The 27,690-nt window shown below is 50.8% G+C and overlaps 2 protein-coding genes across 2 annotated transcripts; one reads left to right on the forward strand and one right to left on the reverse strand.

The window, feature by feature from the left end:
* Positions 1-13,777: 13,777 nt before the first annotated feature.
* On the reverse strand, positions 13,778-17,434 carry LOC119804155 (uncharacterized protein CXorf49 homolog). The gene is made up of 6 exons (XM_038315660.1): positions 16,190-17,434; positions 15,565-15,715; positions 14,953-15,035; positions 14,644-14,689; positions 14,013-14,086; positions 13,778-13,917 (listed from the first exon to the last, which is right to left on the reverse strand). The coding sequence occupies exons 1-5, from the start codon at positions 17,432-17,434 to the stop codon at positions 14,046-14,048; spliced, it is 1,566 nt and encodes a 521-aa protein (XP_038171588.1). The 3' UTR covers positions 13,778-13,917; positions 14,013-14,045.
* Positions 17,435-17,868: 434 nt separating this feature from the next.
* Positions 17,869-24,510, forward strand: LOC119804289 (uncharacterized protein CXorf49 homolog). Its single transcript, XM_042054324.1, has 6 exons — positions 17,869-19,161; positions 19,636-19,786; positions 20,286-20,371; positions 20,630-20,744; positions 21,054-21,176; positions 24,248-24,510. The coding sequence occupies exons 1-6, from the start codon at positions 17,869-17,871 to the stop codon at positions 24,508-24,510; spliced, it is 2,031 nt and encodes a 676-aa protein (XP_041910258.1).
* The last annotated feature ends 3,180 nt before the right edge of the window (positions 24,511-27,690 follow it).

Consider the following 27,690-nt stretch of genomic DNA (forward strand, 5'->3'; position numbering starts at 1 on the left):
GGATAGACCATTACAATCCCTTCCCAACGTCATACCTGTAAGGTTAATTCCTGTTCTGTGTGAGAACACTCTAATCACCATCAATGATTGAAAATCATTGAAATAATGCACTATGTGTACTAACACAGCCCTACACAAATAGACTGAATATGATGACCTGCATAGCCTTCTCAGTACCCTTTGTTTCCCCATTAATTTAAATCTAATGAGAAGTTAGAAAAAAGAACATGAAGACTGGAAACAAGCTCAGTGGTGGAATACACCAGACCCAAGTGAGGGGCCTTGAATATAATTCCAAATACTGTTGTGGGGTGTTCATTGGTGAATACCACTCAGCCATGGGTTTAAACCATTAGAAAATCTTTATTAGCTGGCTAGTGACTACACTGGGTGTTCAGGATCCCAGTGAAACCCTGAGCCTTCCTGAGGGTGAGCTTTTAAAGACAAACATGTGTGGAGTTGACATACTTCAGTTAACAAGAACAGTTAGTCAGAAACAGAAACACAGAAACCAAAAAGCAAGGTTAGACATGTAGAGACTTTCCCAGAACTATGGACTTTGGTGGATTAGGTCTTTGTTTTAGTTTTGGCAGGTGGTGCTGTCCACATGCTGACATTTCTAGCCTGATTGGTATGTTTTCCACTATGGAAGTGTGCTAAGTCACTCGTGCTAAGGGTTCAGGGCCTTCCAAGGTCTGGGGCCCTGTTAGCAATACCACACACATAGAAAAGAAAGAGCAGGGAACCAAAGAGTAAACTCATGTATGTAATGGTAAAAATAGAATTGCTGCGGATCCCCAAGTTGCTGCAGTGACAGAAACACTGCGGGTTAATCAGCAGCAGTGGGTCCCAAGAGCAGCCAGTCCCAGGCAGGAACAGCGCAGTTCCCTGAGCGGCTGCAGTGGGCCACAAGGAGAGATATTCAGATGGGCATGCCACAAGACCATGCCTCAGGTCTCCAAAGGTGGCTGGTTCCAGGCAGGGAGCCACATGGCAGAGGAGAGAGACAGAGACATGGATAGGCATGCCATGCTGAGGTTGGATATTTATTTACTGGATTTTAGAAGGGAAGGAGAGAAGGGAGAAAAGCAGAGAAGGGGAAGAGAGAGAGAAACAGAAGGGGGAAGGGTAGAAGTGGGGAGAGACAGAAGATGCCTCTTTGAGAGGGAGATGAAAAGGGAGGAACTCAGGCTGGAAGCTGAAGATCAGCTTGCCCCAGCAGACTGGGGGAGGGGAGGGAGGGAGTGGGCATAACTTATCTCTTTTTTTTTTTTTTTTTTTTGGTTTTTCGAGACAGGGTTTCCCTGTAGTTTCTAGAGCCTGTCCTGGATCTAGCTCTTGTAGACCAGGCTGGCCTCGAACTCAGAGATCCGCCTGCCTCTGCCTCCCGAGTGCTGGGATTAAAGGCGTGTGCCACCACCGCCCCGGCATGACTTATCTCTTAAAGAGAGAGGACAGACCATTACAATGTAGGGCAGACTGGGAATTGGGAGGGAGGGAATGGGCATGGCTTGTCTCTTAAAGAGACAGAACAGACCATTACAATGTAGGGAAGCAAGAAGGGAGGAAGGTACTGTCAGTGACCGTGGAGATAAGTTCAAAACAGAAAGGAACACAAGCATGTGTTGGTTGTTTTTTTTTTTTTTTTTTTTTTTTTTTTTTTTTGGTTTCTCGAGACAGGGTTTCTCTGTAGCTTTGGAGCCTGTCCTGGAACTAGCTCTTGTAGACCAGGCTGGTCTCGAACTCACAGAAATCCGCCTGCCTCTGCCTCCCGAGTGCTGGGATTAAAGGCGTGCGCCACCGCCGCCCGGCGTGTTGGTTGTTGTTTAAGCTTGGAATGATGACTTCTGCTTGTAACCCCAGCACTGGGGAGACTGAGTCAGGAGGATTGCTGTGGATTCTGGGTAACAGAATGAAACTCTATCACCAAACAAATAAAAAGTAAGAAGAAAGGAGAAATTGGTTGCTTTGACAAAGAATGAAAGTGGTAAAAGGTTTGGTGAGGCCCATGAAGAAAACAGGCAAACTGGGTGGTTATGGTAAATCACACCTGAAATCTCAGAAGATGGGATGTGAGGCAGGGGATTGAAAGCTCAAGGCTATTCTGGGCTACATAGCAATTTTGAAGCCAGATTAGGCTACAGGAAACTCTGCCTTAAAACAACAAGATGCATACATACATACATATGTTTCACGGGGGAGGGGGGGCTTTGTTTGACCAAGACTTCAGGCTAGTTTACACCCGAAATAACCACACAGAGACTGTATTCATTTAAACACTGCCTGGCCCATTAGCTCTAACTTCTTATTGGCTAATTCTTACATCTTAATTTAACCCATTTCTATTAATCTGTATTGCCACGTGACTGTGGCTTACCAGCAAGATTGTAACCAGCATCTGTCTCAGGCAGGAGATCCATGGCATCTGCCACTCTGCCATTCCTCTCAGCATTCAGTTCTGTCTACTCTGCCTACCTAAGTTCTGTCCTATCAACTAGGCCAAGGAAGTTTCTTTATTCAACCAATGAAAGCAACACATGAACAGAAGGACCTGCTGCACCATACATACATACATACATACTTACATACATAAAATTTAAAAAGATAAAGAAAACAGAGCCAAAGGCAGATGCAGGAAATGAAAAGCTACAAAAATGACCACAATTCATACAGATATTAAAATCAACAGGATGTCATGAGGGAACGTGTTGCAGAATATTATTGTAAGGTGTGTTACTTTTGTTTATGCTCCAGAACACCTGCTTGATAATGCAAAAAAAGTGTTGGATTAAAAATTCACCTGTGGTCTGGAGGCTGAGTCGGCAACTAGCAGACAGGAAGCTGTAGGGAGGAACCAGGTGCAGAAGGGTGTGGAAGGACGGGCAAGAAAAACAGGAGGAGGAAAGCTAGCTGAGCTGCTTGCTATTCAGCCTCTCTGGGAAGCAGGATTCTACCTCAATCTTTGACTCTTTAGCAGGACAGAGATTTAGATAAGTTCTCTTAGTAGCTTCAAAAGAGTCAGTGCCTGAGGGAACAGAATTTCCTCAGGCTGCTGCTCTCATAGCCAGGCCACTGCTGATAACTGCAGAGCTGCAGTTGCTGACTAGGGTAGCCTTAGCCTAAGAGGCAGCAACCATTAAAACAGGGGAATAAAATCACACACAGGAACCACAACAGGAACTGGCTGCTCACACAGTATCTATGCAAAGTACAGTTGATGCATTTCCAACTACAGAGGGAAAAGAGTTCCTTCACAATGGGCTAATCTGGCCATGCACCCCAACCACGTGGTAAAAGTTAACAGTACCAGGCAGGAGACAAAATCCTGGGGTCAGGCAGGCTGAAGGGGAGCATGCTATGCATGTAGGAAGGCTGGTGAGAACAGAACCCTGCTCATGACAGAGTGGTCATACTAACCCAGGAGAAGCTTCCTGCAAAGCAATCACAGTCGACCTGCACTCTGGTCCCGGTGCTGCAAGGCAAAGAAGTCATGGGCAGCGCTCTGGTTTAAAGGATACTGAAGAGGTGCGCGGATCAGGCGAAATGCATGGCCTTGAATGGGAGAGAGGATGTTTAGAAACGGCTATGAGGGGCATTACTGAGATGATGAGAAAATGTTTCATGTGGCCATGGAGGGGCAACTGAACTGTCCCCATGGTAAGCAGTCCATGCGATAACTGCATTAGGGCTTCGAGGAAAACATTTTTTCCTTGGGAGATAGATGCTGCCACATTTAGGATGATGTACCATAATGTCTTCAAGTAACAGAAATAACTCAGTAGAATGATTAAATGTGCACACACATGCACACACACACACACAAACAAAAACAGAGACAGAGACAGACAGAGAGAGAAGGGGGGAATAGGAGGGAAGGAGAGAGGGAGATAGGCAAAGAGAGAGCTATGCACAATGATATTTGCCTAGACTCAGTTACTTGGAAGGATGAGGAAAGAGCATCCATGTAGCACAAGAGAGGAGCTTGAGGTAAGATTCTCAAATCTAAAGCAAAAAAAAAAAACCAGAAAAAATCTGAACTGAGATAAAATTATAAAACATTTAGGGGCTAGAGAGTTGGCTCAGTGGTTAAGAGCTCTTGCAGGGGACCAGACTTCAATTCTCAGCACCCATATCAGGAGGCTCACAATCACAGCAGCTCCATGGGGATTGATCCAACATTTCCAGACTCCAAGATGGCATCGGTATTCATATGCACACACATGTGCATATGCACACACATGTGCATACACAGAAGCATGCACATACACACACACACCAAACACACACACACACTCACACAAACACACATACATCCTGTAGGATTACCTATTGAGTTTTTCCCATTGAATTCTGAGATTTGACCTAGGAATAAATATGTTCACTTCATACAACCTGCTGGAGAAACTTGGAAAGGGGGGGGGGTCACTCCCCAGATCAAGTTCTCAGATGGGCATTACCAGGATACTGAATGCTGGTGAGGACCTTTTGAAAGAGAAAAGTCCCACGGCACTTGTACACTGATGATATGGAAGGAAAACATCAAAAGACTGGCAGCAACATGAATCCTACTGGATGCATTAGGGGAATATCCTAACTGAACTGGATTCATTGCAGGAATACAAACCACCTATGATAGTCAGGTGTAAACCCCCCAAATGGTCCTATAGGCCTGTGTGAGCTGGGAACTAAGCTGGAGAATTAAAAACACAGGCACACAGACAGACAGACAGACAGACAGACAGACAGAGAGAGACACGGACATGGGTCATCCTTGATACAAGAATGCCCAACTTTATTGCGCTCAGGGACAGCTTATGTAGGGCTCCTAAGCCACGCCCAGCTCTCAGGATCTTTCAGCTGCAGACTCATCAGGCTCAGAGCAGCTGCAGGCACAGGGGTTTTGCTCAGTTCACTCCAGAAGGCAAAGGGTCTAAAGCAAGCAAAGAAAATCAAGGGTCCAGGGATCTGCAGCTCCCAACAGTAAGGATTTCTATCGCTGTGAAGAGATACCATGAGCACGGCAACTCATACAGACGGAATCGTTTAATTGGGGCTGGATTACACTTTAGAGGTGTAGTCCATCATTGTCATGGTGGGAAGCATGGGAGCACACAGGCAGACAACGTGGTGCTGGATAAGGAACTGATAGTTCTACATCTTGATCCACAGGCTGCAAAAGGAAACTGAGGACTGGGTGTAGCTTGAGCATATATGAGACCTGAAAGTCTGCCCCCAAAGTGTCACACTTCCTCCAACCAGGCCATACCTCTTAATAGTCCCAGGCCCTATGGTCCAAGCATTTAAACACATGAGTCTATGGGGGGAGGGCATACCTATTCAAACGGCCATACCTCCCTCCAGAAAACAAACATGTGTGCACATTTACATGCTAGAGAAAACACACTCTTCATATTCAGGAAAGGTAAGTAGGACATTTCAATATTCATGTAAGATGTATGGTTTCCAGTTTTTGTTAGGAAGTCAGAATGTGGAGGTCAAATTTGTTTACAGGTCGATGACACGTTGACACTAAAAACTTTCTCTTGTCTGCGTGCATGTCTGTGCATTACATGGGCACGGTGTCCTCTGAGGTCAGAAGAAGGTGGTGATTCCCCTGGAACTAGAGTTACAGACAATTGTGAATTACCCTATGGGTGCTGGAGTTGGAACCCAGGTCCTCTTAGCAGCTGAGTCAACCTCTTCACCTCCTGAGGTTTTGGTTTTGGTTTTTGTAAAGACAGACCTTATGTACCCAGGCTGTTGTGAACTCAGCCAGTAACTGAGGATGACTTTGAACTTCTGATTCCTCTACTTCCTGAGTGCTGAGATTACAGGTGTGTACCATTACACTTGGCTTATAAAGTTTGGGGGAACAAACCTAGGCCCTCCTTTTATGCAAGGCAAACACTCTAGAAATTGAGTACATTCTCAGTCCTGGATTACTTGTGTGTGTGTGTGTCTGTGTGTGTGTGTGTGTGTGTGTGCGCGCGCATGTGAGTATGTTGCATGCATATTTGTGTGAGGACTCCTGCAGAGGCTAGAAGTTGATGTCAGGATTTTCCCTCAATCATCCTCCACTTCATTGTTATTCTTTAATAAAGAAGCTGAACCCTTATTTTTGACATTTTTTCCAATTTATTTTCCACCAAACAAAATGTTTTATCCAAAAGCCTTTTGCTTCCCCTGTTAAAATAAATCACTAGGTAGAAGGAAATGACCAGACAGTGAAATTTCATTGATTTTTTTTTTTGGCTTTTCGAAACAGGGTTTCCCTTAGTTTCTAGAGCCTGTCCTGGAACTAGCTCTTGTAGACCAGGATGGCCTCGAACTCAGAGATCCACCTGCCTCTGCCTCCCGAGTGCTGGGATTAAAGGCGTGCGCCACCACCGCCCGGCTTGATTTTTTTTTTTTTTGACTCCAGGTTAAGCTGAGGGTCAAGGTTTTCCTTCTTCTGTCAGTCCTGCTGTCCTTCGAATGTCCTAGGAGGCTCCAGAAACTGTGGTATGTGGAGACACTGCAGAGGGTTGTGGCTATTTGAGGTTCCCTTCAGCCAAAGAGAAAAGGGGCCACTGCACCAAAGGGGAAAGTGTGGGGGCATATGGGGTGTACACAGACATAGCAAAGCAAAGACATAGAGGGGTAATGCCAGTCAACAAATACGGAACTCATACTACAGGCAAAGATGCCATGTAAGCAGACTGAATAACAAGAGACTCAGTGGGTTTAGAGTTGGCCCTGATCCAGCAGGATTAATCATCTTCACTAATTATTTATGATGTCCAGAATTCCAGATAGGGTCACAGGCTGAGGCTCTGTGTGGACTTGAACTAGAGAGGAAGGACAATATTCAGCCATGGAGAATACACAGCAAGACTCCAGCAAGGGTGTTTTGCAAGCCTAATGCTTTCCACCTGAAGCTCTGAAGCTTATAAAGATTTTAGTGTGTGTGTGTGTGTGTGTGTGTGTGTCTGTGTATACGTGTGTATATGCATGTGTCTGTGTGCTGGCAGGAGCCATGGGTGACAGATCCCCTGGAGCTGGAGCCGCAGGCAGTTATGAACTCCTGATGTGGGTGCTGGAAACTGAACTGGGGTCCTCCACAAGAGCAGTGCACGCTTGTAAGCTATGAACCATCTCTCCCTGCCCCTCCTCATTATTTTCCAATACTGGGGCTCTCAATGAACCTAGAGCTTGCTAATTAAGTTAGGCTAGTTGTCCAGAAAGCCCCTGGAACCCACCTGTATTCACCTACCTCCACCCCAGCATGGGGTTATAGATGTTTGTTGCCCGTTCGGTTTTTACTCAGGTGCTGAGGATCCTAATTCGACAGTGCATGCTTGTAAACTATGAACAAGAGCTTGTAAGCTCTCTCTCTCTCTCTCTCTCTCTCTCTCTCTCTCTCTCTCTCTCTCTCTCTCTCTCTCTCTCTCTCTTCGAGATCAGGTTTCGCTGTAGCTTTGGAGCCTGTCCTGGAAGTAGCTCTGTAGACCAAATTGGCCTCAAACTCACAGAGATCCGCTTGCCTCTGACTCCTGACTCCTGGGATTAAAGGCATTCAGCCTGGTTCACTTGGCATGATTTTAAAAATAGTTTTCTGCCTGGGATGCAATTCAGTCGGGAGAGTGCTTTCTTAGTATTTGAGAAGCACTGGATTTGATCCCCAGCATTCAGTGAACTGGACAAGGTACCCTACCCATGAAAGTTCAGCACTTAGGATGGTCCAAAGTTCATTGTCATTCTTAGGAAGTTCAACAACAGCCTGAGACAGAGGACATACTGAATAAATAAATGACAGATGAGTCTGGAATGTTTGGGTGGAAAAGTTCCACCCCAACCCCTCCCCTGGGAGTTGCCCAGTCCAGACTCCAAGAAAGCCCACCAAACAGTGACCACTCTCCACGGAGGGTCAAGACCACTTCCACAGGGTATATAAACTGCCCATTCACCCCAGAGAACGAACACGTGGTCTTCCTGGCTCTCCTTTCCCTTCTCGGTGTTTTCTCGGTCTTTCCTCTCTGGGTACTGGAAGGCCACCTGGGACACTGGCACCCATTAAACCTGGGTTTTTTCTAATTCGGATTGATTTGGTCTGATTTGGATTATTGCCTCCGTGAAGATGCTAATTGGGCCGTAAAAACTTTACAATACATATGTAGTAAAGTGAGATTTCTCTTTATACCTCAGACTGGCCATGGAATTGTGATCTTCCTGCCTCAGCTTCCTAAGTATAGAAATTACAGGCCTGCACAACCAGCTCCATACAAGATTGTAAGGGGTTTTTTTTGTTTTTGTTTTGTTGTTTGTTTTGTTTTGTTTTCTGAGACAGGGTTTCTCTGTAGATTTAGAGCCTGTCCTGGAACTTGCTCTGTAGACCAGACTGCCCTCGAACTCATAGAGACCCATCTGTCTCTGCCTCCTGAGTGCTGGGATTAAAGGCCTGCGCCACCACTGCTCAGCCAAGTCTGCAAGGTTGTAAGGCTCCTATACTTAAAGAAATACCATCACAACTGGGCAATGGAGGCATAAGCTTTTAATCCCAGCATGCAGGAGGTAAAAGGAGCAGATCTCTGTGAGTTACAGGACAGCAAGGTCTACAGAATGAGTTCCAGAACAGCCAAGACTACACAAAGAAACTCTGCCTCAAAACAAACAAACAAAACAAAAACAAAACAAGAAATAAAAAAGAAAAGAAATACTGTCATGATAAAACCGTATAGCATTTGGAGCAAGAGAGATGGCTAAGGGGTTTAAAGCACTTGCTGCTCTTGCAAAGGACAAAGGTGGAGCCCGCAGCATCATATAGGAGCTCATGACCACCCATAACTTCAGTTCCAAGGGATCCAACAGGCTCTTCCGCGCTCTGCAGGCAGCAGGCGTGGACATAGTTCACATCAGGCAAAAACACATATACGGAAAGTAAAAGTGAACATAATGTTTTTCAAAACAGTAAAGTGAAAGGCAGCTAATGACCTCAAAATTCTTCACACCTCCTCTAATGGGCAGTGTTACTCTACCCTCAGAGAGACACAGACAAGGGCAGTGTTACTCTACCCTCAGAGAGACACATACAAGGGCAGTGTTACTCTACCCTCAGAGAGACACAGACAAGGGCAGTGTTACTCTACCCTCCGAGAGACACATACAAGGGCAGTGTTACTCTACCCTCAGAGAGACACATACAAGGGCAGTGTTACTCTACCCTCAGAGAGACACATACAAGGACCTATTTGTTTTTCTGTCCTGAAACGACTCTTTTCCGTGCTGGGTACCTGTGTCACACAGAGCATAGCTTATGCATTTGTCTTCCTTCTCAGCAAGGGACACAGAGGGACTGCTGAAGGAGCGATGCACTGTCACTGCACCTGTGACATAATCTCCCAGTTGGTCACTCACATGGTGGCCTGCTTTAAATTTCCTAGTGCAGTTACACCAGCCCGTCACACCAACCATTCATCTGCAAGTGGAAGGCAGTGATTCTCTGGAAAGTCAGCAGAGTTTTCAAAGTCAGCTGACCCCAGGAAAGCCAGGGAGCAGGGGACGGTGGGGACAGTGAGGACGGTGGGGACAGTGGCAAACAGGGGTTCCAAGGCTGCTAGCATTGTGCTGCTTGCTCTGATTGATGGCCACAGGGACTCCATCATGCCCAGACAACAGGCTGCCCTACTCGCTGTCCTTGTAACCAGGGTGACAGGAACACGACAGGTATGATTGCCACGGTCACATGGTGGTCACAACTTCCAAGGGCACATGAACACAAGTGGTCACAACTTCTAAGGGCAAAGGGACACAGGTGGTCACAACATCCAAGGGCATAGGGACACAGGTGGTCACAACATCCAAGGGCACAGGGACACAGGTGGTCACAACATCCAGGGGCACATGGACACAGGTGGTCAACAAGAGTTCTTGCTTCACCTTTGGAGGAAATGGATGATGTGGAAATGTGGATACTATGGCTGTCACCTCACAGCCACGAATGCAGAGCACTGGGCCTCTGCACAGCTGACTGTGGCTGCCAAGCTGGGGGGGGGGGGGTCCCTGGCTGCTCTGGGCTGTTACACGGGCCTTGAGAAGGGGACCATCTATTTGCCACCAAAGTTCCAGGCCATGTTTGTAAAGGAACTCAAGGGAGTCCTGGTTCCCAGTCCTGGTGGAAGGTTGTAGGGGCTCCCGAGTGCCAGAGCATCAAGGGCAGGAACACAGCTCAGCCACCCTGGAGGTTCTCCCTAAGCTGAATGAATAGCAGGACAGAGCCTGGGTGCTCTCCAGGGTACCCCTCTTCTAGGTGGGGGGCAGACTGAGAAAGGGTGGGGAAAGGAAGGAAGGGAAGCATCCTACTTCCTCCTTTCCAATGGGGCCCAGATTTACTCTTCAGACCTGAGCCTGGGAACCTGTGCGTGCTCCCGTAGAGGCGGCGGGTCAGCCGACCACAGCAACAGTATTGGCAGCAGCAGGTCTGAATGAAGATGAGAGAGGCTGTGTGTTCAGCGGGCAGGGCAGGGCTGGCAAGTCATTCTCACAGAGCTGTTGGTGGCCTGCCATGGCTTCAGCATGCAGCTGTACTGGTGACAATGGCCCCGAGCCTGCACGAACAGTGCCTGGTGCTGGAACTCACCACAGCCAGGACTGGCTTCCATGTGCAGGCTGCCAGAGCCCAGCTGCGAGTCTGTCAGACTGCACTCAGCTCTCACCCTTGCCAGAAGTAGCCACGAGACTCGGGATGAGAGCCCCAGCCTGAGGAATGAGACCATCTTCTCAGAGAGGGGGCTCTGAGGGGGTGGTCCCCACTGTCCCTTCAGGCTCTCAGGTCACTGTCCTCCCACGTGGATTATGTGCTGTCTCCCTGAGCTCATCCTGTGTGGCTCAGAGGGACCCCCGGAGACTGTGGGAAGGGGTGTTGCCAGGCGTGCCACAACTCCACAGGCAGCTGACTCTTCCAGTTTGCAGGGACCCTGCACTGCTACTACCTGGCGCTCCTTGAGCTTAGAGTATTGCAGGTCCCAGGAGAGCTCCTGCTCCACAGGCAGGCGTGAACCAGCTAACCTGAGGAACACCGCTTGCACTTCGTGTCCTGCCCAAGGCAGAACTCAAAACACTTATTATAAATGTATGAGCTTATTTTAAATTGATTTAAATTTATTCTAAATGAGTGGTTTGTCTGCATGTTTGTGCCTAGTGCCCAAGGAAGTCAGAAGAAGAAGAGGGCCTCTGATCCCTGGACCTGCAGTGTCAAATGGTTACGAGCTGGGTATCTGTGCTGGCAATCAAATCCAGGTCCTCTGCAGAAGCAGCCAGTGCTCTTAGCTGCTGAGCCATCTCTCCAGTCCCTCAGGACAGGACTTTTGAGAGCACCCCTCACTATAGGATCCAGAGCCTACTTTAGCGACTCCAACCTTTTGTGGCCCTAATCGCAGTGTCCTTTTGTGACTTTGACTTCCTAACACACCATAGCCTGCTGTGGTTTAAGACTAACAAACCACCTTGCCTTGTGTGCTCTCAATCCCTCACAGGCTCCGGTGTCACCTCCTGCTTCTACTCGCTGAGGGCGGTGGGAGGTAGAACACTCACTTCAAAGTTCCTGCTTCCCACGCCAAGGACAAGCACACTGCATTCACACATTCATAAGGGCACACGGCCAGAGCATGGGGCAGAGTCCACGGGCCCAGATGTTTCCTCCTTGCCAGCACCCTACATCAAATGTGGAAAGCCCTGAATCTCAGGAATGCAAGCTGGCAGAACTCATCCCAAAGTCTCAGATCTTGCCTGGCACTTGGTCTGGGCTCAAGGCTGGAAGCCATCCAGTCTGTCTCTGAGGGCAGCATCAGAATGTGGAGCCCAGGAGAGGTAGGCAAGATGGATCCGGAACAAACAAATACCACGTTTGGAAATGTCAGTGCCATGTGTGCAGGGTGAGGAGGGATCTGTGGGAGACCTTCCATGCATGTGTAGTTGCAGCATCTTAATCCTCAAATGCACACATCTCAAGATGGTTCAAACCTGAAAACCTGAGTCCCCTCCTTGGAACCCACATAAAATCAGTGTGCCAGTACTAGAGAGATGGCTCGGGAGGGAAGTGCAGTGTGCAGCTCTTCTGGATATGAGTTCAGTTCCCAGCTCCCATGTCAGGCAGCTCACATCACTTGTAAGTTTGGTTTCGGGGGAATAAAACAGACAGGTCTCCAATGGAACCTGCACTGATGTGCAAACACCTACACACAACTGCATGTGCGCACGCACGTGCGCGCATGCATGCACACACTCACACAGAATTCAAACTAAATCTTTTCCAGGTGGTTGTGGTGCATGTCTTTAATCCCAGCACTTGGGAAGCAGAGGCAGGTGGATCTCTGTGAGTTCAATAACAGCCTGGTCTACAGAGAGAGGTCCGGGATGGCTATGACTGAAACCTTGTCTCAAAGATTAACCCACCAAAAAATAAATAAATATTTTAAACTTCTGGATCCGATGATACCCATCTATAACCCAGGTTTCCTACGGTAGGATTGGAGAGACAAGAAGAATCTAGAAGTTCCGAGGCCTGCTAGACAGCTGTCCAGAGCATGGGCAGAAATCAGACACATCTTGCTTTAAATAAGGTAGACTGAGAGAACCAACTCCCAAGTAGTTGTACTCTGACCACCACACATGTGCCATGGTACAGGAGCCTCTTTCTCTCTTCCACACCACACCCACCCCCGTAGATGTTTCTCTCTCCCTCACGATCCCTCCCTCCCTCTCTTGCACTCTCTCACAACACAGATACCCAAAACTCTTTAAAACTAGGACTTTTCTAATGGGAGCTGGATGAGATCACCTGTCAGACTAGGACCTGGACGGTGTGGAGATCTGGCGCTTAAACTGCCATGGGCATGGGACATCGCCTCCATTTGCCACAGAACCACTAAAGACTCATTTTATCACCACCAACGCAGAGCCAAAAGGTGCTCTCTGTGCTCCTTATAGCCCGTGTGCACTGTGTGGAGCTTCTCTTACTCTACCAACCACGGGCCTGTGAACTTGCCTCCACCCCTCTACTGAAAAGGCCCAGGGGACAATCAGGGGACTTGGCAACTCATTCCAAGGGGTGGGTTTGCAGGCACCCCAAGATGAAGTGCAAATCCTAGGCCACCACTCCATGAGTGCCATGTCTTCCAGGATAGAATGATCTAAAAGACAGGGATGGGAAAAAACCAGGACAGGAGAAAGCACTGCTGAATGCAGGCGACAGGAGGCAAAACGGGTTTCCTGAGACTGTCCCAGAGATGGCAGTAGTCAGGGCAGGGCCGGGGTCCTTGGCTGGGGGTGGGGGTGGGGGGTGGATGCTGGCCTTATCAGCCCTGGCCCCAGCGCACCTGGCTAAGCTTGGCTACATGGTGGTTACTCAGAAGAGAGACCACATCCCATGCAGGACTATGTTCTTTTTATCCACAAAATTTTTTATTTCATTTTTGAAAACCTCATGCATGAGAACTGTATTGGGGGGAGATAGAGTGGAGTGTAAATGAGGACTGGTGTTCTTAGAGGGGTGGAAGGAACAGTTTCCACCCTGTTGCTGTACCTCATCACCCACCAAAAGAGAACATAGGACAAAATGACTTAATGTGCAACAGCTGTCACCAAGGATAGGCGGGGACAAAAGCAGGGGCACAAAGTCTGCTCTGGCTGGAGATCAGAGGTCCTCAACTTGTGGGGTATCGACACTAAAACTCATTTAAAATTCATAGCAGTAACCAATTTACAAGTATGAAGTGGCCACGAAGTAATTTGTGCAGTTGGGGTCACCACAACATGAGGAACTGCATGCATTAAAGGGTCGCAGCAGGAGGAAGTCTGAGATCCACTGCTGCAGAGTGACTGGAAGGGAGCAGGATCCATGGGTAGTAGCCTGGCCTCTTCTGCAGGAGCGCTGGGTTCAACCTGTGAGGCAGAGCACAGTCAGGCCAGCCCTGGCTTCCAGAGCAGCCAGGAAAGTGGGAAGGGGTGGGAAGGGCGGTGGGAGGCAGAACACTCACTTCAAAGATCCTGTGCACAGCAGAACACTCCCTTCAAAGAGCCTGGAACTTTTCATTGAGGGCCTGCATGAAGGCTGAAACACAGGTTCAAATGAGTATTCCAGACCCAGACACACAGGAACGCACCTACCTGACCCCTTCTCTGTGCCCCAGGAACTTCCAGCCAGCCACCTCACTGCCCTCCAGCCACCATGCAAGGAGCCTGGGGACAGACTCCCCCACCCAGCACCGAGCTCTATGTGGGAGCGTTTTTCTGCAGGAGAACAGCAAGGACAGGCAGTCCTCAAACGCTGGGCCACAGCACTGCCAGCCCTACTTGTGAAACAAGCAAACGTGACAACAAACACTTCACAAGCCACAGCCGCCAGGACCTCAAGGGAAACTGCAGCGGGACTGTCTAAATGACTGGAGAGAAGGGAAGCTGGGGGACTCATCTGCACCGCACACGGGAGAGCACTGGTTCTGGGTGCAAGTCCCTGCAGTCAATGCACAGAGGCCCCCAGTCTGGCCTGCTTGAGGTCACCTCCCACCAGAGGACCGCCCCTCAGCCCACCCCAATCACCTGCACCCAAACACTGAGTTCTCCCTCCGGCCCTCTCCCCATTGCTTCCCTGCCCTGGCTCGGTCATACCTAGTTGTTCCTTGAGTTCCTCTATTTCCTTCTGTAACATCAGGCACTAGCCCAGCAGATGGGAGAAAAAGAGAGAAAGATTAGCATTCAATGTCCTGGCCTCCTTCCTGTCTGCTCCATGCAGACGTCTTCCCAGTGTTTACACCTCTCACTGGCCACAGTCCTGTGACGAGACTGACAAAGAACCTCAAACATGAAGGAGGTGTCCTCTCTCTGTGGAGTGAGGGACAGGCGGTGGCACAGGATGTGAACTGTCAGCTCAGGGGCTATCCGGGCCTGGCATTTCTGAGGTGAGAAAGTCTTTCTTACCTGTTGGCAAGCCTGTGTTCCTGGTGTTTGATACTGCCTCTCTCCCACTGCTGATGGGAGACGTAGGGGTGGTTCCTGGTCACCTGAAAAAACACACACAGTCACATGAGACACAAAAATATAGATTGGGTGAAATCTCTAGGCTTCTGATGCAAGTGTACAGGGACTGATGGGTACTAAAATGGGATAGCAACACCCTCTGCTGGAAGCAACTGTACCTCACTCTGCCCAGTCTATTCCTCCTTCTATCCCGCCCAGAGACAGCATAAAGGTGCCGTGAGCCCCTAACTCTGTGGCCCTGAGCCAATGTTCTCAGGACTGCCATCCACGGTTACATTCAGGAAGGAACACAGTACCTAAGCAGGGTTCACCAGCAAGAACTCTGGTGCGCTAAAAGTCAGCGTCTGCAGTTAGAGTTGTCCCACCCTTTAGAGTCATGCATCCCACTAGCCCACTCATTTCACAATGCGGCCTGAGGCCAGCCATGCCCACACCCAGTCTCCTATGGACTGAATCCCAAGCTACAATCACCAAAAGGAACAGAGCCTGATGTTTCCTTCCTTTCCCCATCCTCCCCTGCCCACCCGCTGCTCTCAAATCCCAAAGACTCACCAGCAGGTGCAGGAGCTCTGAGCCGGGCACTTCTCTGCCTCAAGACCTGAGAGCTTCCTGGAACTTGGGGTGCTCGGAGGTTGGGGTCTCCACTGCTCATTTCTCCACGATGCATCAACATGCAAGGTTGCTCTGCCCTGTGTGTTGGAAGCTGACACAAAAATTTCTCAGTGAGTACATGTCGTGGAGGGGCTGAGGGGCAAGTGGGGAAACAAAATGGACGCTTGTGAGGCTCATCCCATCTGCACCTTCTCTTCCTCCTTCAGCCTCAGGGCAAGAGCCAGGAGGGAGGATCAGGAGGCCCTTGGGTCTGACTACACCCAAGTTGTGCAGCCCATACTGGAAGGGTTCTCTGGATCCAAATCACCCAGACTGTAGCCAGGCCCGCCTCCCACCCCGCCTGGCTAGAGAGAGGAGATGCACAAGGAGGGAACAGTAGCCAACACCTAACTGAGGCTCCCTCATATCCACCCTTCCGTACGACCAGGACCCCACACCAGACATCCTAATCAGGGTGAGTGTCCACGGACCACCCCCAGGCCAAGGCAGGGGCAGAGGGAGCAGGGCAATGGTCTGTGCTGCGGAGGGAAAGGGCGGGGTGAGGGCCAGAGGGCGCTCTACTCACTTGAGCCTGCAGGCCAGAATCTCTGGTGGAGTCATCATCTTCTTTGGCTCCTGGCTGGGATTCCTTTGTCTTCTTTGCCAGGGATTTCTTCCCAGTGCAGAAGGGCTTGCACTCTTTGGGCCCCGAAGGCAGTGTGCATTTACTGCCCTTTCCTAGCAGGGCAACCCCTGAGATTGGGGGGAAAGTGGCAGGTTCCACAGGAGCTGACTTGAGTCTCTGTCCCCATGGTGGGAAGGTTCTTCCCAGGGGTCCTCTTGAGGCATCCCACTGAATAGGCTTCTCCTGTGCTGGCTTCTTTCTAGGACTGGTCTTGGGAATGGCACCTGAAGCAATGGCAGCCGAGGAAGCAGCAGCTCCTGGGATGCTGTGTCTGCTCCCTTCTTTGCCCCAGAGCACACTTTGCTTTTTCTTAGACAGGGAGCCTTCCAGCTCTCCTGAAGCCTGCTTCTCCATGCTTGAGCTGAGGGTCCGGGTAGTACTGGACAGTACAGGGGGCGGCACATGGACGAAACTTTCCCTGCCATGGACACTCATGTGTCTGCCTGTGTCTTCCAGCTCAGTGAGGCCACTGGACTTGCCTTGGCCTCCTTCTTTGAGGCAAATGGTCACCCTCATCAATTGTGTCTCACTGGCCTCATCAGAAGACTCAGGGTCGGAGGACGGATACTGAATATCCTCACTGGCTATTATCCTGCTTGTGGCCCTTCTTCTTGGGGTCATCCAGGCCCTGCCCCGCCCCAGACCCCTGGAGTGCAGTTGACTAGCTGAGAACTGCTTCCCTTCCATAGAGGTCGGAGGTCGCATGCCTCTCCTGCTTGTGCCTGTGTCTGGGTCTCCCCAAATACCAAAGGGATCCGAAGCGGAGCTTCTGGGGGACGGATATCTGCGGACTCCCCAGGCCTCCCGGTTGGCTACATACTGCCCGAAGCTTGTACCCTCTACTGTCAGCTGCGGTACAAAGTCCAAACTGTCCCCTTTCTCATCCACCGGAGTACCAGGCCGACCTTCGCAGCCCCAAATGACTGACCTGCCCTCCATCTCATCACTGTCTAACCAAGAGTCATACTGGAAAGTCTTGGAGACAGGGAAACACATTTTGTCCTCTCTACTCCGGAACAGCCTCTCGTCGGAGCCGAAGCCATGTCCCCTCGGCAATCCATGGCTAAAGCGGCGTCCTTCCGTGTGCTCCCCACTTTCCGGCCCAAAACCGCCTCCCCACACAGACAACTCATCAGAAGAGCTCATGTTTGCAGCCCAGCAGGCGCCATCTGAGGGGACACGGCCACCCGCTCTCTGCATTTTCGGCGGCAACGCCTTCGGCGAAGGAAACCGCCACTGCCACTACACATCTCGTCTGAAACACCGCGAGACTTCGCGCACCCTCCAGGGCCGGTCTCATTGGTCGGCCACTCAGCCAGCCGCCAACCAGATCGGCCGTTGTTTGACTGGTACCTGAGGCCCTAGCCAATTGAGACGAAGGTGCTTACTTTGCCGCCTTAAAAGGCGGGCTTTTGCCCCTGAGTGTGAGGAACTTTCGAGAACTCGACTTCCCGCTAAGTTGCTAAGTTACGTGGCCTCTGACATAACCGCTTGCGACCCCTGTGGTGAAAGGCCTCGCGTTCTCTGTGGTGAGTGGGGGAGAACATCTTCCCTCAGGCCGTGCCGCCCCTCCTGGCGACATGAGCTCCCGAGATGAGGATAAGGTGTCTGCTCCTGAAGCCACCTTTGGGCAAGAGGGCAGGGAACACTTAGAGGACCCCCTGAACAGTCCCGGAGTTGCCGAGGGCTCAAGCCTCATCAAAGGTCCTCTGAAGATCGGAGAGGGAGAGGGCGGCCTCCCGGGGACTGAAAGCTGCGAGGTGGATCCTTGGCCTATGTCGGAAGCAACAAAGGAAGGAGAAGGGGTGCTTAGTGAGCCAGAAGGCAGGACCACTTCTCCCGTGGACCAAGAAGATGTCGGCGTGGACTTCCTGCCCCAGCTCAGTATTGAAGCTACAGCTATAATGCGAGAGCTGGCCAACCTACAGACGCGAAGAGTTCCCAGGTACCTGTCTCCACAAACCTGCGCCGCTGAACTGGCCGCCCTTTGGGGAAGTTTAGATGACGGCTCCAGCAGAGGGGGGCAGGCCCTGAGCAGTGATGAAGGGAAGCAGGTCTCAGCCAGCTCACAGTACCCCCGGGGCCTGGGGCGAAGCAGAGCCTGGGTGGACCCGAGAAGAAGTGTCACAAGTAGGATGTTGAGCAGTGAAAGTATCCAATGTCCCTCCTCATACCCTACATCTTCTGATGAGGCCAGTGAGACACAATTGATGAGGGTGACCATTTGCCTCAAAGAAGGAGGCCAAGGCAAGTCTAGTGGCCTCACTGAGCTGGAAGACACAGGCAGCCACCCGACTGTCCATGGCAGGGAAAGTTTCGTCCATGTGCCACCCTCTGTACTGTCCAGTACTACCCGGACCCTCAGCTCAAGCATGGAGAAGCAGGCTTCAGGAGAGCTGGAAGGCTCCCTGTCTAAGAAAAAACAAAGTATGGTCTGGGGCAAAGAAGGGAGCAGACACAGCATCCCAGGAGCCACTGCTGCTGCTGCTACCTCTGCTGCGGTCCTTGCCCCTGCTGCCACTGCTCCTGGTGCCATTCCCAAGACCAGTCCTAGAAAGAAGCCAGCACAGGAGAAGCCTCAGAAGCAAGGCCATGAGAAGTCCTTGTTAGATCCCTCAAGAGGACCCCTGGGAAGAACCTTCCCAGCATGGGGACAGAGACTCAAGTCAGCTCCTGTAGGACCATCCACTCTCCCCCCAATCTCAGGGGTTGCCCTGCTAGGAAAGGGCAATAAATGCACACTGTCTTCGGGGCCCAAAGAGTGCAAGCCCTTCTGCACTGGGAAGAAATCCCTGGCAAAGAAGACAAAGGAATCCCAGCCAGGAGCCAAAGAAGATGATGACTCCACCAGAGATTCTGGCCTGCAGGCTCAAGTGAGTAGAGCGTCCTCTGTCCCTCACCCCGCCCTTTCCCTCCGCAGCACAGACCATTGCCCTGCTCCCTCTGCCCCTGCCTTGGCCTGGGGGTGGTCCGTGGACACTCACCCTGATTAGGATGTCTGGTGTGGGGTCCTGGTCGTACGGAAGGGTGGATATGAGGGAGCCTCAGTTAGGTGTTGGCTACTGTTCCCTCCTTGTGCATCTCCTCTCTCCAGCCAGGCGGGGTGGGAGGCGGGCCTGGCTACAGTCTGGGTGATTTGGATCCAGAGAACCCTTCCAGTGTGGGCTGCACAACTTGGGTGTAGTCAGACCCAAGGGCCTCCTGATCCTCCCTCCTGGCTCTTGCCCTGAGGCTGAAGGAGGAAGAGAAGGTGCAGATGGGATGAGCCTCACAAGCATCCATTTTGTTTCCCCACTTGCCCCTCAGCCCCTCCACGACATGTACTCACTGAGAAATTTTTGTGTCAGCTTCCAACACGCAGGGCAGAGCAACCTTGCATGTTGATGCATCGTGGAGAAATGAGCAGTGGAGACCCCAGCCTCCGAGCACCGCACGTTCCAGGAAGCTCTCAGGTCTTGAGGCAGAGAAGTGCCCGGCTCAGAGCTCCTGCACCTGCTGGTGAGTCTTTGGGATTTGAGAGCAGCAGGTGAGGGAGAATATCAAGGCTCTCCTCCTTTGGGAGATTGTAGCCTTGTGCTTTCCTGTCTAGGTAGACAGGAGGTGACAGAAGACTGGGTGTGGGTGGGTCTGGCCTCAGGCCACACTGAGAAAAGAGTGGGACTATAGGATGTAGGGCGATAAAACATATGACAACAGCAAATCCAGATGTGGGCTTTCAGCACACCAGAGTTCTTGCTGGTGAACCCTGCTAAGGCATTGGGCTAATCCCACATTCTGGATTTCACTAGGGTCCTAATAGGGGTACACAGAGCATCGGGGTTGCCTAAGGAGCAACAAGAAAAAAAGGCTTAAACTTGTTGGAACTGCTGTTCCAACATACACACATGGGAACCAGCAGAGGGTGATGTTGTCTCATTTTAGATTTCACCAGTTCCTACCCACATGGATGCCAGCCGAGAAGCTGCATGATACATTTATTTTCTGTTTTTAGTTCCAGGTGAACAGGATCCAACCTTGGATCCTTTACTACCTGTTGGAGAGAGTCAGCCACAAGTAGTACGAGGCACACCAGGATGTCCGCAGGTAAGGTTTTCACAAAACTAAATGCCAGGCCCAGATAGCCCCTGAGCTGACAGTTCACATCCTGTGCCACCGCCTGTCCCGCACTCCACAGAGAGAGGACACCTCCTTCATGTTTGAGGTTCTTTGTCAGTCTCGTCACAGGACTGTGGCCAGTGAGAGGTGTAAACACTGGGAAGACGTCTGCATGGAGCAGACAGGAAGGAGGCCAGGACATTGAATGCTAATCTTTCTCTCTTTTTCTCCCATCTGCTGGGCTAGTGCCTGATGTTACAGAAGGAAATAGAGGAACTCAAGGAACAACTAGGTATGACCGAGCCAGGGCAGGGAAGCAATGGGGAGAGGGCCGGAGGGAGAACTCAGTGTTTGGGTGCAGGTGATTGGGGTGGGCTGAGGGGCGGTCCTCTGGTGGGAGGTGACCTCAAGCAGGCCAGACTGGGGGCCTCTGTGCATTGACTGCAGGGACTTGCACCCAGAACCAGTGCTCTCCCGTGTGCGGTGCAGATGAGTCCCCCAGCTTCCCTTCTCTCCAGTCATTTAGACAGTCCCGCTGCAGTTTCCCTTGAGGTCCTGGCGGCTGTGGCTTGTGAAGTGTTTGTTGTCACGTTTGCTTGTTTCACAAGTAGGGCTGGCAGTGCTGTGGCCCAGCGTTTGAGGACTGCCTGTCCTTGCTGTTCTCCTGCAGAAAAACGCTCCCACATAGAGCTCGGTGCTGGGTGGGGGAGTCTGTCCCCAGGCTCCTTGCATGGTGGCTGGAGGGCAGTGAGGTGGCTGGCTGGAAGTTCCTGGGGCACAGAGAAGGGGTCAGGTAGGTGCGTTCCTGTGTGTCTGGGTCTGGAATACTCATTTGAACCTGTGTTTCAGCCTTCATGCAGGCCCTCAATGAAAAGTTCCAGGCTCTTTGAAGGGAGTGTTCTGCTGTGCACAGGATCTTTGAAGTGAGTGTTCTGCCTCCCACCGCCCTTCCCACCCCTTCCCACTTTCCTGGCTGCTCTGGAAGCCAGGGCTGGCCTGACTGTGCTCTGCCTCACAGGTTGAACCCAGCGCTCCTGCAGAAGAGGCCAGGCTACTACCCATGGATCCTGCTCCCTTCCAGTCACTCTACAGCAGTGGATCTCAGACTTCCTCCTGCTGCGACCCTTTAATGCATGCAGTTCCTCATGTTGTGGTGACCCCAACTGCACAAATTACTTCGTGGCCACTTCATACTTGTAAATTGGTTACTGCTATGAATTTTAAATGAGTTTTAGTGTCGATACCCCACAAGTTGAGGACCTCTGATCTCCAGCCAGAGCAGACTTTGTGCCCCTGCTTTTGTCCCCGCCTATCCTTGGTGACAGCTGTTGCACATTAAGTCATTTTGTCCTATGTTCTCTTTTGGTGGGTGATGAGGTACAGCAACAGGGTGGAAACTGTTCCTTCCACCCCTCTAAGAACACCAGTCCTCATTTACACTCCACTCTATCTCCCCCCAATACAGTTCTCATGCATGAGGTTTTCAAAAATGAAATAAAAAATTTTGTGGATAAAAAGAACATAGTCCTGCATGGGATGTGGTCTCTCTTCTGAGTAACCACCATGTAGCCAAGCTTAGCCAGGTGCGCTGGGGCCAGGGCTGATAAGGCCAGCATCCACCCCCCACCCCCACCCCCAGCCAAGGACCCCGGCCCTGCCCTGACTACTGCCATCTCTGGGACAGTCTCAGGAAACCCGTTTTGCCTCCTGTCGCCTGCATTCAGCAGTGCTTTCTCCTGTCCTGGTTTTTTCCCATCCCTGTCTTTTAGATCATTCTATCCTGGAAGACATGGCACTCATGGAGTGGTGGCCTAGGATTTGCACTTCATCTTGGGGTGCCTGCAAACCCACCCCTTGGAATGAGTTGCCAAGTCCCCTGATTGTCCCCTGGGCCTTTTCAGTAGAGGGGTGGAGGCAAGTTCACAGGCCCGTGGTTGGTAGAGTAAGAGAAGCTCCACACAGTGCACACGGGCTATAAGGAGCACAGAGAGCACCTTTTGGCTCTGCGTTGGTGGTGATAAAATGAGTCTTTAGTGGTTCTGTGGCAAATGGAGGCGATGTCCCATGCCCATGGCAGTTTAAGCGCCAGATCTCCACACCGTCCAGGTCCTAGTCTGACAGGTGATCTCATCCAGCTCCCATTAGAAAAGTCCTAGTTTTAAAGAGTTTTGGGTATCTGTGTTGTGAGAGAGTGCAAGAGAGGGAGGGAGGGATCGTGAGGGAGAGAGAAACATCTACGGGGGTGGGTGTGGTGTGGAAGAGAGAAAGAGGCTCCTGTACCATGGCACATGTGTGGTGGTCAGAGTACAACTACTTGGGAGTTGGTTCTCTCAGTCTACCTTATTTAAAGCAAGATGTGTCTGATTTCTGCCCATGCTCTGGACAGCTGTCTAGCAGGCCTCGGAACTTCTAGATTCTTCTTGTCTCTCCAATCCTACCGTAGGAAACCTGGGTTATAGATGGGTATCATCGGATCCAGAAGTTTAAAATATTTATTTATTTTTTGGTGGGTTAATCTTTGAGACAAGGTTTCAGTCATAGCCATCCCGGACCTCTCTCTGTAGACCAGGCTGTTATTGAACTCACAGAGATCCACCTGCCTCTGCTTCCCAAGTGCTGGGATTAAAGACATGCACCACAACCACCTGGAAAAGATTTAGTTTGAATTCTGTGTGAGTGTGTGCATGCATGCGCGCACGTGCGTGCGCACATGCAGTTGTGTGTAGGTGTTTGCACATCAGTGCAGGTTCCATTGGAGACCTGTCTGTTTTATTCCCCCGAAACCAAACTTACAAGTGATGTGAGCTGCCTGACATGGGAGCTGGGAACTGAACTCATATCCAGAAGAGCTGCACACTGCACTTCCCTCCCGAGCCATCTCTCTAGTACTGGCACACTGATTTTATGTGGGTTCCAAGGAGGGGACTCAGGTTTTCAGGTTTGAACCATCTTGAGATGTGTGCATTTGAGGATTAAGATGCTGCAACTACACATGCATGGAAGGTCTCCCACAGATCCCTCCTCACCCTGCACACATGGCACTGACATTTCCAAACGTGGTATTTGTTTGTTCCGGATCCATCTTGCCTACCTCTCCTGGGCTCCACATTCTGATGCTGCCCTCAGAGACAGACTGGATGGCTTCCAGCCTTGAGCCCAGACCAAGTGCCAGGCAAGATCTGAGACTTTGGGATGAGTTCTGCCAGCTTGCATTCCTGAGATTCAGGGCTTTCCACATTTGATGTAGGGTGCTGGCAAGGAGGAAACATCTGGGCCCGTGGACTCTGCCCCATGCTCTGGCCGTGTGCCCTTATGAATGTGTGAATGCAGTGTGCTTGTCCTTGGCGTGGGAAGCAGGAACTTTGAAGTGAGTGTTCTACCTCCCACCGCCCTCAGCGAGTAGAAGCAGGAGGTGACACCGGAGCCTGTGAGGGATTGAGAGCACACAAGGCAAGGTGGTTTGTTAGTCTTAAACCACAGCAGGCTATGGTGTGTTAGGAAGTCAAAGTCACAAAAGGACACTGCGATTAGGGCCACAAAAGGTTGGAGTCGCTAAAGTAGGCTCTGGATCCTATAGTGAGGGGTGCTCTCAAAAGTCCTGTCCTGAGGGACTGGAGAGATGGCTCAGCAGCTAAGAGCACTGGCTGCTTCTGCAGAGGACCTGGATTTGATTGCCAGCACAGATACCCAGCTCGTAACCATTTGACACTGCAGGTCCAGGGATCAGAGGCCCTCTTCTTCTTCTGACTTCCTTGGGCACTAGGCACAAACATGCAGACAAACCACTCATTTAGAATAAATTTAAATCAATTTAAAATAAGCTCATACATTTATAATAAGTGTTTTGAGTTCTGCCTTGGGCAGGACACGAAGTGCAAGCGGTGTTCCTCAGGTTAGCTGGTTCACGCCTGCCTGTGGAGCAGGAGCTCTCCTGGGACCTGCAATACTCTAAGCTCAAGGAGCGCCAGGTAGTAGCAGTGCAGGGTCCCTGCAAACTGGAAGAGTCAGCTGCCTGTGGAGTTGTGGCACGCCTGGCAACACCCCTTCCCACAGTCTCCGGGGGTCCCTCTGAGCCACACAGGATGAGCTCAGGGAGACAGCACATAATCCACGTGGGAGGACAGTGACCTGAGAGCCTGAAGGGACAGTGGGGACCACCCCCTCAGAGCCCCCTCTCTGAGAAGATGGTCTCATTCCTCAGGCTGGGGCTCTCATCCCGAGTCTCGTGGCTACTTCTGGCAAGGGTGAGAGCTGAGTGCAGTCTGACAGACTCGCAGCTGGGCTCTGGCAGCCTGCACATGGAAGCCAGTCCTGGCTGTGGTGAGTTCCAGCACCAGGCACTGTTCGTGCAGGCTCGGGGCCATTGTCACCAGTACAGCTGCATGCTGAAGCCATGGCAGGCCACCAACAGCTCTGTGAGAATGACTTGCCAGCCCTGCCCTGCCCGCTGAACACACAGCCTCTCTCATCTTCATTCAGACCTGCTGCTGCCAATACTGTTGCTGTGGTCGGCTGACCCGCCGCCTCTACGGGAGCACGCACAGGTTCCCAGGCTCAGGTCTGAAGAGTAAATCTGGGCCCCATTGGAAAGGAGGAAGTAGGATGCTTCCCTTCCTTCCTTTCCCCACCCTTTCTCAGTCTGCCCCCCACCTAGAAGAGGGGTACCCTGGAGAGCACCCAGGCTCTGTCCTGCTATTCATTCAGCTTAGGGAGAACCTCCAGGGTGGCTGAGCTGTGTTCCTGCCCTTGATGCTCTGGCACTCGGGAGCCCCTACAACCTTCCACCAGGACTGGGAACCAGGACTCCCTTGAGTTCCTTTACAAACATGGCCTGGAACTTTGGTGGCAAATAGATGGTCCCCTTCTCAAGGCCCGTGTAACAGCCCAGAGCAGCCAGGGCCCCCCCCCCCCCCAGCTTGGCAGCCACAGTCAGCTGTGCAGAGGCCCAGTGCTCTGCATTCGTGGCTGTGAGGTGACAGCCATAGTATCCACATTTCCACATCATCCATTTCCTCCAAAGGTGAAGCAAGAACTCTTGTTGACCACCTGTGTCCATGTGCCCCTGGATGTTGTGACCACCTGTGTCCCTGTGCCCTTGGATGTTGTGACCACCTGTGTCCCTATGCCCTTGGATGTTGTGACCACCTGTGTCCCTTTGCCCTTAGAAGTTGTGACCACTTGTGTTCATGTGCCCTTGGAAGTTGTGACCACCATGTGACCGTGGCAATCATACCTGTCGTGTTCCTGTCACCCTGGTTACAAGGACAGCGAGTAGGGCAGCCTGTTGTCTGGGCATGATGGAGTCCCTGTGGCCATCAATCAGAGCAAGCAGCACAATGCTAGCAGCCTTGGAACCCCTGTTTGCCACTGTCCCCACCGTCCTCACTGTCCCCACCGTCCCCTGCTCCCTGGCTTTCCTGGGGTCAGCTGACTTTGAAAACTCTGCTGACTTTCCAGAGAATCACTGCCTTCCACTTGCAGATGAATGGTTGGTGTGACGGGCTGGTGTAACTGCACTAGGAAATTTAAAGCAGGCCACCATGTGAGTGACCAACTGGGAGATTATGTCACAGGTGCAGTGACAGTGCATCGCTCCTTCAGCAGTCCCTCTGTGTCCCTTGCTGAGAAGGAAGACAAATGCATAAGCTATGCTCTGTGTGACACAGGTACCCAGCACGGAAAAGAGTCGTTTCAGGACAGAAAAACAAATAGGTCCTTGTATGTGTCTCTCTGAGGGTAGAGTAACACTGCCCTTGTATGTGTCTCTCTGAGGGTAGAGTAACACTGCCCTTGTATGTGTCTCTCGGAGGGTAGAGTAACACTGCCCTTGTCTGTGTCTCTCTGAGGGTAGAGTAACACTGCCCTTGTATGTGTCTCTCTGAGGGTAGAGTAACACTGCCCTTGTCTGTGTCTCTCTGAGGGTAGAGTAACACTGCCCATTAGAGGAGGTGTGAAGAATTTTGAGGTCATTAGCTGCCTTTCACTTTACTGTTTTGAAAAACATTATGTTCACTTTTACTTTCCGTATATGTGTTTTTGCCTGATGTGAACTATGTCCACGCCTGCTGCCTGCAGAGCGCGGAAGAGCCTGTTGGATCCCTTGGAACTGAAGTTATGGGTGGTCATGAGCTCCTATATGATGCTGCGGGCTCCACCTTTGTCCTTTGCAAGAGCAGCAAGTGCTTTAAACCCCTTAGCCATCTCTCTTGCTCCAAATGCTATACGGTTTTATCATGACAGTATTTCTTTTCTTTTTTATTTCTTGTTTTGTTTTTGTTTTGTTTGTTTGTTTTGAGGCAGAGTTTCTTTGTGTAGTCTTGGCTGTTCTGGAACTCATTCTGTAGACCTTGCTGTCCTGTAACTCACAGAGATCTGCTCCTTTTACCTCCTGCATGCTGGGATTAAAAGCTTATGCCTCCATTGCCCAGTTGTGATGGTATTTCTTTAAGTATAGGAGCCTTACAACCTTGCAGACTTGGCTGAGCAGTGGTGGCGCAGGCCTTTAATCCCAGCACTCAGGAGGCAGAGACAGATGGGTCTCTATGAGTTCGAGGGCAGTCTGGTCTACAGAGCAAGTTCCAGGACAGGCTCTAAATCTACAGAGAAACCCTGTCTCAGAAAACAAAACAAAACAAACAACAAAACAAAAACAAAAAAAACCCCTTACAATCTTGTATGGAGCTGGTTGTGCAGGCCTGTAATTTCTATACTTAGGAAGCTGAGGCAGGAAGATCACAATTCCATGGCCAGTCTGAGGTATAAAGAGAAATCTCACTTTACTACATATGTATTGTAAAGTTTTTACGGCCCAATTAGCATCTTCACGGAGGCAATAATCCAAATCAGACCAAATCAATCCGAATTAGAAAAAACCCAGGTTTAATGGGTGCCAGTGTCCCAGGTGGCCTTCCAGTACCCAGAGAGGAAAGACCGAGAAAACACCGAGAAGGGAAAGGAGAGCCAGGAAGACCACGTGTTCGTTCTCTGGGGTGAATGGGCAGTTTATATACCCTGTGGAAGTGGTCTTGACCCTCCGTGGAGAGTGGTCACTGTTTGGTGGGCTTTCTTGGAGTCTGGACTGGGCAACTCCCAGGGGAGGGGTTGGGGTGGAACTTTTCCACCCAAACATTCCAGACTCATCTGTCATTTATTTATTCAGTATGTCCTCTGTCTCAGGCTGTTGTTGAACTTCCTAAGAATGACAATGAACTTTGGACCATCCTAAGTGCTGAACTTTCATGGGTAGGGTACCTTGTCCAGTTCACTGAATGCTGGGGATCAAATCCAGTGCTTCTCAAATACTAAGA

This window comes from Arvicola amphibius, chromosome X (assembly GCF_903992535.2).
Source record: "Arvicola amphibius chromosome X, mArvAmp1.2, whole genome shotgun sequence".
Taxonomy (NCBI): domain Eukaryota; kingdom Metazoa; phylum Chordata; class Mammalia; order Rodentia; family Cricetidae; genus Arvicola; species Arvicola amphibius.

Excerpts from the sequence above, each read along its gene's own strand:
- LOC119804289 (XM_042054324.1), top strand. The coding sequence starts at position 17,869 with ATGAGCTCCCGAGATGAGGATAAGGTGTCTGCTCCTGAAGCCACCTTT. Across the intron at positions 19,787-20,285 it reads CAGAGCTCCTGCACCTGCTG|GTGAACAGGATCCAACCTTG; the intron begins GTGAGTCTTTGG and ends TTTTAGTTCCAG. Across the intron at positions 20,745-21,053 it reads AACTCAGTGTTTGGGTGCAG|AAAAACGCTCCCACATAGAG; the intron begins GTGATTGGGGTG and ends GTTCTCCTGCAG.
- LOC119804155 (XM_038315660.1), bottom strand. The coding sequence starts at position 17,434 with ATGAGCTCTTCTGATGAGTTGTCTGTGTGGGGAGGCGGTTTTGGGCCG. Across the intron at positions 15,716-16,189 it reads ATTCTGGCCTGCAGGCTCAA|CTTCCAACACACAGGGCAGA; the intron begins GTGAGTAGAGCG and ends TTTTTGTGTCAG. Across the intron at positions 14,087-14,643 it reads GGAACTCAAGGAACAACTAG|CCTTCATGCAGGCCCTCAAT; the intron begins GTATGACCGAGC and ends CCTGTGTTTCAG.